We start from the raw sequence: 11317 nt of genomic DNA on the forward strand, positions 1-11317 counted from the left end.
GCCAGGGGTATAGCCCCCGTTGCACACCCGGCAGTTGCAATCTCAGTGTTTTGTTTTTCATGTATTTATACCATATAACTTTCACTTTGAAAATAAAAAAAAAACAATTTAAATTCTTTATTAATAAAAACAATTATAAATAGATACACATTTTACGTAATATGATAATAAAATTGCGTCTTTAAATAAATTCGATTGATATTGGTCTTATTAAGTGACTAGACACTACACAAGTCGATCTTGAGACCTGCATAAAAGCCTCTTTTTAGCCGACTATATTAAAAAAAACTGTTGTTTGTCTTACTGTATTGGGGCAAGCTAAAATAAATGAACAATTGAGCAAAGTCTTAATTCCTTCCACAGTAACTTTTTTATTTATAATTTAAAAATGTTTTCACACAGTAGAACAGTGTTGGCCTAGTGGCTTCAGCGTGCGACTCTTATTCCTGAGGTCGTGGATTGGATCCCCGGCTGTGCCAATGGGCTGTCTATGTGCGCATTCAACATTCATTCAAGAAGGAAAACATCGTGAGGAAACCGACTTAGACCAAAAAGTCGATGGCGTGTGTCAAGCACAGAAGGTCCTACTTGCCTATAAGATAAATGATGATGTAACAGATACAGAAATCTTAGGCGCAGACCTAAAAAGGTCGTAGCGTTTTATTAATATTTTATTTTCTATACGTAAATGAATGGTATGGTCTAAAATTAAAAATCTTATCTATTCTAGGTCCAATAATATCATTCCTAATAAATGTATAAATATTTTATTTTGACATGACTCTTAGACACTTACTTTTAGTTTAGTTCTCCCAGTATGAACCTACCAGTACCAACGTCCAAGCTATTAATACTAAATTTCCTTATAACTTTAGAATATCATACTTATCACCTACTTCAATATTTACGACAAATACATCAGTTCTATATCTAATATTGCTAAAGATTTTCATATTCTTTTTCGGTTTTTAGTTAGTCCAAAAATGTGCTTCATTCGAAGGTTTGTATATTTTTAAAAAAATTAACATTTATCTTTTTCTGTGATGTTATTACATTGTTACTGTGACATTATCAGTCGTAGCTTGTCTACATCCGTATCTGTTTTTTTTTGTCCTGTACAGTTTTTTGCAGTCTATGACTTTTTATCTTTAAGTGGTAACGTCTCATCGTCATAGTCCACTTTTCCCAATAGGACAGGTTCTGATCCCTTCTCAACATTATTATCTTCTGCGTTATTATACGGTATATCCCGTTTTTTTAATTCTTCAGCAACGCCTCTGAATAACTCACTAAAAAAGTTATATAGTCTTATTATTTATGATATCGGGCAATTTTTACTCCGTAAGAGTATCATCTATATATTATAATATAATAAATGTAGAGCAAAAATGCCAAAGCCAAAATGATAAATTTATTTTTTTAGTCACACTTTTGCAAAAAAAAATTAAATAAAAATGATTTCAAAAATGTTAAAAAGAATTCTTGCTTGCTTGCGGGTGGCCATATATCTACTAAGCGAACTCGTGTAGGCAACTTTAATAACTATATGAATAATAAAATATACTGAACCGTCTAACGGACAGGCGAAATAGTCAGTAGATTTAGCTTTATCTTCTTTTCTTAAGACAGTTATATGAGTTTAAAAAAAAACTTACTGGAATGTAGCAGACTTCATATTCTTCGCAAGGTAATATAGGAACAGCCAATCCCCAAACTCACAACCGTTGACAACGTCGATCACGTTATAAGGATTAAACTTGCTCTTGGAGATATGCCGGAACACAATTTCGTTGAATCTCAATGATCTACGGAACATAAAGAACGACACGAACCGCCATACGACACCTATAACAAAAAATAATGTTAGGAGATGAGTTGCGAAGTGGATTGACACTAATATTGTGACAATATAAGTATTTGCTTTCCTTTTTTATTTAGTAATTTATATGTTTTACTACATGATTAAAAGGCTCACCCAAAAATGACGCGATGAAAAGGAATAGGAACCAGAACCACAGAATAACGTAAATCTTCTCGTGGATTATATTAAGAGCCATAACACACAAAGCGTCATGCTGCTGAATCGACCCACTAGGACCATACTTGTGGAACACACATTTCGTTACCTACAAAATAAAGGGCATAATAAAGTCATCATTATCGGAATAGTACTGACATTGGTTGCTTATTATCGGGCTTTTCCAAAAGAAGAGTAATTTCTTTTAAGTTCTGAAGTTACTTAAACTGTATTGAAGCATAAATGTTAGAAAAAGCAACTAAGAATGAAAAAATATATTCAATTTCTTTAGAAAGAGTTATAAATAGCATATCTGATTATTATTATATCTGCATATGAACGGCATCTGAGATCAATAATCCATGCTTGACAAATACAACGGGTTAGTTGTATTTGTCGACACGTCGCTAGTTGGCCATTCCAAATGAGTATATTATATAATCGCTATCAGAAATTTCAAATTACCTTTGGGAAAACTAATTCCAATGGATCTGTCATATCACCCCATTGTTTGAAATTCATTACGTTAAGCCCTAAACTTATAAAACTTCCGTGAAGGAATTTGTTGACAATCCATACTTGAAACATTACGTGCAGAAGATTTAGGACCTCCATAGATATCAGCCATTGAGACCAGGTTCTTGTAATTCTTAATCTAAAAATTATATCTTTATTTATCATAATTATTCTACCACAAGCAATAATTAAATAACGGACTATACAGTTTTATACATATAAATGTCTAGTACTCTCGTAAACAAGTCACGTTGGCGTTCTCAATTTGTTGTCCTTGTTATTATCATAGCATTTTGACTTTTTCTTAATTACTTTGCATTATTGCGCGTACGCCTTTATATATCATCGTTATAACTACGTACAATCTTATAGCTACCTGCTTTATTACGATTTAATCTCCCAATATCATTACTTATTAAATTACAGTTTCATGTTACAATTTTATAATTATATTGCTTCATGTCAAACCATTTATTGTTTGTTATTAACGGGGACCCATGAGCTTTATTAAAAAAACCAGTTGAGATGCAGGTGAGTTTAGGTTTCAAAATTCAATAGCATTTTATTCGTAAAATGACCTTCTATAAACTGAAGGTATTGGATTCACAAGACCGAACGAAAGAAAGATAATTTTGTTTGAGCCTATGAGTTTTTAAATTTAACTGTTACCTTGCCTCGACATATGATTCTATAAAAAATAATAAAATCTAAAAATAATTTTAAATAATCATCAATCACAATAATCTATTAGTTATGTTATTATTAGTATATACAATTATTTAATAAAAAAACCTATTTATTTTTATCATAGTTGACACTTACATTTTAAAGTTCCCGGCAAATTTTGATAGGAGCTATATATAGTTCATAGTATAGTTTTTCAAATTTGTAAACAACACGGTAAGTAAATGGTAAAAATAAATAAATGCCCACATCGAAATTAATTCATAAAAATCTCTTTGCAAAAGATATTACAAAACAACTTATTACTCGAAAATTTAAATAAATTTAATATAAAAATAAATGATGTCAAATTTTGGTTCAGTGGTCATGGTACGAATTTTCATACAAATTGAATAGTTGAATTAAATGAGCGAAATTGATTATCGTTAAGGAAACATAAACGGGCATATTTCTTTGACGTCATGTTATGAATGAACGATGTAACTCAGTTGTAGGTTATCAATAGGCTCGCAACAAGAGCTCACGGTAGGCCCTCAGTATAGGTAAAAAGCAACTCAGAAAATCATTAAACTGTGACATACCTCAACAAAATATCTTTCTTGATGAGTTCCACTCGGCTCTCTAGAGTCTGCTTCGAAGGAACATTGATGCTACCAGCCTGCATGTCTGTATCGTGTAAAGCTAAGCTGGCATATTGAAGACCTTCAACTAAAGCTTTTATCCTGCCTCCTGAATGTTATACATAAACTTTATTATAAATAAAATAATTCGATATTGTCATACTGTAGTCATGATCTGCCATAACTAAAAGCGTAATGGATTTTGACATAAGGAGGTCAGCTCTAAATCTCTTTTCCTTTCAATTATACCCTGAGAAATATGCTGATAACATTATTAGTATGTATGCTACGTTATTGAAATCGAAATTATTTCCGCAAACATAGGCAACTTTGTTAACATACGCGCTGGGAACTACGAAAGTATAAATATATGGTTCCTGGGTCATCAGGATTCTTTAAATAATAGAGGATTTTATTTTTACTCTATTCTTAACCACTCGCGTACAACAATAGAATATATAAAGGAATTAAATGTTAATTGTTATAAAAGGATTAAATGTAATGTAACTGTTAAAGAGAGTGCCTACGTCTGGCTATACTCACGGCGAAAATCCGTCTATTTTGGAAATAGTTAAAAATGCCTGAGAGACAAATGTACAGCCTTGGCTCGTACAATAAGAAATATGAACTTTTTAACCTACTCATTTAAAAAGGTACTTAAATCAACAAAGTGTTGTCTAAACTACAGCGTATCTTGCATTGAAAATACAGTTTAATAAACATATAATTACTATATTTACCTTCTTTGTTCTTCCAAATGTAATGCGGTATATAGAAGCAGGCAGATTGAATGAACAGAACGAAGGGAACCCATTGGTAGTAAGTATGGCGGATAGTCTCGTCTGATTCAAGAATAGGCCCAACTCCCGGATGCGGCAAAAATCCACCTTCTAGTAAACTTTCATTGTAATGTCTGACCTATGTATTCAAATCAAAATAAGAGATTATATTTTACTTTAACAATATATGAGTGTTGTAAGTCGTAAGGTGTGTAAGCAAATGTGGCCTAATAGATTTAGCGTGCAACTTTCATCCCTGAGTGGATGAAAAACATCGTGAGGTAACTATCATGCCTTCAACAAGATCGACGTCGTGAGTCAGGCACAGAAAACTGATCACCTATTTGCCCATTAGAAAAAATAAATGATCACGAAACAGATACAATCTGAGGCCTATAAGATTAATTATTTTATTAACTTTTAATCAGCTTAGGAATTTTACCAGCCCTGAATTTGTATGTAACTAAAAAAAACTCAAACTGCGATACTTATACAAGCCATAGTTCAATTCACAAAAAAAGGGGTGAATCAGAAAGGACTGATCTTTTAGTACATAAATATAATATGTGTCTATCCTAATTTGGACTAAATCGTTTCAGAATTCATTTATACATAAATAGTGGATGTGAAAGATAGAATCTTAATATCTTACAATAGTAAACGTGGCCATGAAGAAACAGTAAGTCTGTATGACATGTGGTGGTACGCCCTGGTCGGACAAACACTTGATGTGCTCTCCGAAGTACTCTCTCCCACAGACAAGGATCATGAAGCATAGAAGCAAGACCACAGTCAACTTATAATGAAGCTTAAAAACCATGTTGTCTATAATCGGCTTCGAATAGTTGAACCGCATGCGCGGTGTCAACGCTTTTATTGATGACATCATCATCATCTTGGTGTTTTATTTGTATCACCGGTTTAACAATAAACATTTAATTTTAATAGTGGTGATTTCTGAAATGAGAGAAATTAATGAATAATAAAAGAAATCAATGAGAAAAACACTTTTTGAACGGATTAAAGCTATGTATTATTATTAAAAACTTATAATTTTTTACATAATTCTAAATTTAAAAAAAAAATCGACCTTTCGCGTGCTTTTCAGCGTGCGTGATCACGGTGACGACCTTAATGTGTAATAGCTATTTTAACAAAAGACTACTAAGAAATCAATGATTAATAAACTTAAATTTGTAAATTCATGTCTCTCCTTAAAATTAAATCTTCAAAATACATATGAAATATCGCTAGACACTAATGTGTACAGCGACAACTCATTTTACGTCTAAAAGAATAAACCAATAAAACAATAAAATATCGCTACATATAATACGTTATTATAATTATTTACAGAATTTTGGGTTTCAGCAATCGTGGTTACCGAGAGACTCTGATACTTTGATACTGATCTACAATAGCTGATAGCGCTCTCTTAAAGAGGTATAGTCAAAGACAATATATAATAAAACATGATAAGAAAAATATTCTACAAATTATAATAATTAACTCACTTGAAAATTGCTGCAATTAACACTAGCAAAGACGTGCGATTCACTTAAGGTTGTGTCAGAATATGTCCTATCGGTTCTGATAAGATATGACGAGCGATGATAAACCTAAAAAGTGATTAAACGTTTGAAGTTTCTAAGAATGCACCTGTATCAAACAATTACAAATGGACCTATTACCACGAAACTTTCGATGACACCATTCAGAAATAGATACTGTACAATAGTATTGTAGAAGAGTATAAAATAGGTGCCCGTGCCAGTGAGTTGGTCGTAAACGTAACGTAACTAGAATAAAACACAAAGTAAATTTAAAATACTTTACCGCTTGTAAATTGTATTGAAACTATTGTTTCCATGTCGAAGATTCAGAAGATAAATGCCATGCCACTTGTAACATTGGATAGGTTAGTTTTGTTTATTTTCAGGCTTCAACATCAAACTTATAATTTGCGTCATCCCCGAAGGTAATTGGTAAAAAGACTACTTTAATGAAAACAGATGTATATAATAGGTCCACAGCATACATGTCACGTAGGTTAGTAAGCCGTTGATGTATCATCTTCTTCAGTCGAGCTCTTCATTTCTGGAGGTCTGTTAGTGGCACTCTCCCGTCTTCGGAAAGCCTCTATACCTGGGTAGTAAGACCTGTAAGTGCCTTTACTTGATTCCCTCGAGGTTCCCTGGTTCCCTCAACTCTGTCTGTCTTAATTTGGACCTCTGCGTGTTACATGTCCAAAATTCGCAGGATCCGTGGACTACAAAGAGTCGATAGACTAGTTTACACCTGTAACTATCTTAGTATGTATCATAGTATAAGGTATTAGACCGTTTACGACGACATCGTTTAAAACAACACACCGGTTATATTGACTAATAACAACGTCATCGGCTGTTACGATTATCGGTGTTTACGACCAATGTATTATGAGTAGAGCTTTCGATGTAGCTATAACAGATTTTGACTGTATTACTAAATTAGAAGCGCTATCAACTAATTCGGCATATTTTCCTTTAATAGCTTTAAACCATAGTCTTAGTTTTTATTGACGTTGGTTTAAACGATACCGTATCATTGATTAGTTATTAGTACTCATATACTTGTTGTATTTTTTTTAATCCGTAGACATTAATACAGCCATAAAGCCATTGGTCTATCAAGCCACCGTAGCTCATTCCAGTAGCTTAGAAGTTTCCTGGGCATCGTAGGCATTAGGAGCGACCTCACTGCTCCGAGGATATATGTATATTCGTTCAGTATTAAGTAACGTAAGTAAGCGCTTCAACCAAAGACAATTTTAACATTAATTTCATTTCATTCTTGTGCTACTATGTCTCCCGTATGTCAAAGTCCATTTAGTTTTTGGCATAGTCATACTCAGCACTAAGTCTTGACACTGAGTCTTACTCTCACGGATTAGTGGAACCAGCTGCCCACTGAAGTATTTCCGAACCAATTCAACTTAGGATCCTTCAAGAAAAGGGCGTTCCATTTCTTAAAAGGCCGGCAACGCATTCTGGAGCCCCTTGGTATTAAGAGTGTCCATGGGCCATTAACATCAAGTGAGCCTCTTCCTTTGCCTTCTGTTCTATAAAAGTAATGATAATTATGACCCTGGGGCATGATTCTGGGTTCAATTACAAATAAAATTTGCCTAACTGCGTATAAACCTGGAAAAAATATGATAATTGATAGTGGTTTAATATAATTCCTCAGAATTGCACAGTAACTATTCATTTAAAAAACGAGATTAAATAATAAAAACCTATCATTAAAATTAAATATATGCAAACATAACCTTTTTCTCAGTTTTGCCACGACATCAACAACTAGTTTGTCTTTTACGCATCAGATGGCGCTGTTTAGACGTTGTAACATTTATATAAATGCCTTATCCGTTGCCTTATTTGATAAGATTTAATATCAATACGTTCACAGATAACCTCAATTTTTATCCTTAAACGAGAAAAGTGACCTGAATTCTCTTTATTACATTTATATCTTACAACTCGTTTACGGTTAAAATTTAATACCATTTGTTCTGGCTTCGCTCGTTTATATCGGTAAATTATTAACAAATCACTTGGAATGTTTATAATATGAATTAAAGTTATTTCTGGTATGGTCGTGCTTCTGTGCTGGTATATAGTCACGCCACCTAAATGTAAATCTTATTAGATAATTGCGTAATGCAATTTGTTAATAAATAAAGGAAACTATAAAGCTTTTAACAGTAGATTTTCAGTTAATTGTATTTTTTAAATTTATTGTTATATTATATATCCCCATATATATTTTCCATTTCGTAACGATGTACATACAATTATATTGTATGTCCTTTCTGACCTAGGCCGATTATTAGATAGATACACTTAGATTTCGTAACATTAAGACTCAACTAAAAACTTTGCAAAGAGAACACATATATACACATTGAAGAATAACTACAATTTCTCATTCTCATTACAAAGGCTCTTCTCACTTTTAGAAGATTTATACTTTTATAAAAATTATTCCAATAGTTTATGTTCAAATTCAATATAAGTGTAATATTATTCACACTAATGTATGTTTTTGATTTTTAATATGTACAAAATTTACACAATAATTCTTCATTATACTCAAGGAGATAGCATTTACTTTAATACATCTTACATACATATCTATGAACGGTTTTCTAATTAACAAACCTAATTCTCGGTGTTTATTTACACTTAAGTATAATAATTTGAAATTCCTTTTTCGCTTCGTGAACAAATAGTACCGGCGTAACCACATACACCATTGCACACACAAACTATTTACACAGTATATCCCTACTCACACAGACACACAATCATAAAACGTGTTTGTGTGTCGTCTGGAGCTAGCTGGACTGCATTCCAGTAAGTTACGACGCTGAGAACGTGTGCTAAATTTTTATATGTCTCAACGCTTTATCTTCTATCTTTTACTGTCTGGAGGTATTCGTTCTGTTGCTAAGGGGCATAAAATCTGAAGGCTTTGGTATTTTATTTCATATTACTTGCGGTCTATAGGTACCAGCGAGATTTTTTTTATAGTTAGGATTTCTAAGCTAGATGTAATTTAGTGTACAGTGAAATGATTTGATCCTTAGGATTGTTTTTAGATACGGCATGTACGAATTATTAAACAGTACGTGAACCAATTGTCTTCGTAGTCGGGTAAAATAACAGGCACATTAAAATTCTGTTCATACTTAAGTAAACACCAATAAAACTTCATTACAAATTCAATCCAACATTTGTGTAACATGGTAAAAGGCCTCTCCGTAGACAAAAGCCTTTTAAACGCTTAGAAATAAATAAAAAACACTTAAAATTGGACTTTATTTTGCTGTTTAACTATTTTTTTAAATAATTAACTATGAAGTTTTAGTAGTGTGGCTGGGTACCAATGGATTTTTATTTCTTTGAGTACCCACATGATGGAAACCAGTAAATATATGTACATATTGTATGTTTTGAGGACACATATGAAAAGTAGTATTTAGAGATCAGAACTAACATAAGATTGATACTTAACGAAGAATAGTAAAACCAATAATTTAACGTCACGTGACGAAACATCTAATTTCATATCACATAACGCAAGAACTTCGTCTAAGGCCTGATGATATCGTCCAGCGACAACTTGACCACGATTTGACCCGCGCTTGCGCATGCACACATTACAATTCACATACATACAAATCGCACACATTGACGGGAACAAGTTTTGGAATACACTGTGTGGGTGTTTAAAAATGGAACCTTGACTTCGTATAGGTGGTCCGAACTTTTAAAACAGAAATATCTCTAGATATTCGACCTTATTGTAATTTGTAAACGATTGATTAGATATACTTTTTGCAATAGACGCCTTTACGTAAGCATATTAAGAACTTATATATGTAACTATAGTCCCACTATCATTTGACCCAGGATATATATATTTAATAGAAGGTAATTATACAGTCGGATGTCAATTTAACGCATTTAACATACATTTTACAGGTTTCTCAAATTTAATTTGATTCAAGTTACGAGCATCTAGTATGCTGCATACCGAAACTTTTAAGCCCATCAACAAAAGCCACAATTAAGGGCCTTTATCGACCTCTTCCCACCTTTTTTGCTTCGTTAGTTTGTCCGTAAAGCGAGAGGTAATACAAAAAACATATGTAATTGAGGGAGATAGAAGATGACCCGTTAGGAAAGTAGATGAGACTACTACGTTTACGCGTATAGGGTTTGGGTCGACACAGTCGATATCGATAAAATTTGGTCAAAATCAATTTAAATTAAACACTGCTTTTAATATCAGACACATCGACAGATTAACAATGTTATCCTTTGATTAAACTCTAGGTATCACTGAGTGGGAAGCTCCGAAATCTTACCGTGGAGCTGGCGACCCATATAATTCAATATTTATGTAAAGAATTTCTGTATATTTTTGTGCAATATATATAGAGATAGATAAGGCAAAAGGTCTTCTAGCAAGAAATATTTACTGTTCCCGGGAATCGAAGCCTCTGGGCTATTTATATACCCAACGTCTACAGAGATGGACCAAAGAAGTACGGATTTGCTTTAATAAGCACAGTATTTATCAATTCTGAAACCAATATTTCGTTCTAAACTATCTTAGAATTATGCACAATTTAGATTCATTACATAGAAATTGATATCAATCAGGACATGTATCCTTCTATAAATGCTATCACGGTAGGTCTTAGATCAAGGATATATCTATCAAGGCGACCCACAGATAATAATATGCCGTTTAACACCGCAACTTCAATTGGATCTATAATGTCCGCATTATTGAGTTACTTTATTGTTTATACTCTGGTAAATGCACAATTTCCTCGTTATTGTTATAAATTTAGTTTAAATTACGAAATTTCAATACTACATACAACATACATATCTATCGTCAACTAGTTTAGTATCCATGGGTCACTTATGATTTAATGCATCTAGCTTACTCAAATCCAGAAGTAGTTACCAAACCAAGATTAGTTAAGCAGCAGTTTAGCAGGTGCATCTGTTACGTTGGTAGTCCAAGTAAGGTTTCGTAACAAGATTACCGTACGAGCTGTATTAACTCAAAATTTCATCCGCATCACCTTGATGGCTGGAAGTCCGCTTCACTAGACATTTTTTCGAACTAGTGAGTTGTGG

General features: G+C 32.9%; 1 protein-coding gene across 1 annotated transcript; it reads right to left on the bottom strand.

Annotated features, from left to right (window-relative positions):
* Positions 1–1060: 1060 nt before the first annotated feature.
* On the bottom strand, positions 1061–6157 carry LOC123715534 (innexin inx7-like). Its single transcript, XM_045670586.1, has 8 exons — positions 6131–6157; positions 5269–5573; positions 4578–4755; positions 3799–3946; positions 2483–2672; positions 1976–2126; positions 1656–1845; positions 1061–1289 (listed from the first exon to the last, which is right to left on the bottom strand). Exons 2-8 carry the CDS (start codon positions 5509–5511, stop codon positions 1133–1135), a joined length of 1257 nt encoding a protein of 418 aa, XP_045526542.1. The 5' UTR covers positions 5512–5573; positions 6131–6157; the 3' UTR covers positions 1061–1132.
* Positions 6158–11317: the final 5160 nt, after the last annotated feature.

This window comes from Pieris brassicae, chromosome 1 (genome assembly GCF_905147105.1).
Source record: "Pieris brassicae chromosome 1, ilPieBrab1.1, whole genome shotgun sequence".
In the NCBI taxonomy this organism is placed as follows: Eukaryota; Metazoa; Arthropoda; class Insecta; order Lepidoptera; family Pieridae; genus Pieris; species Pieris brassicae.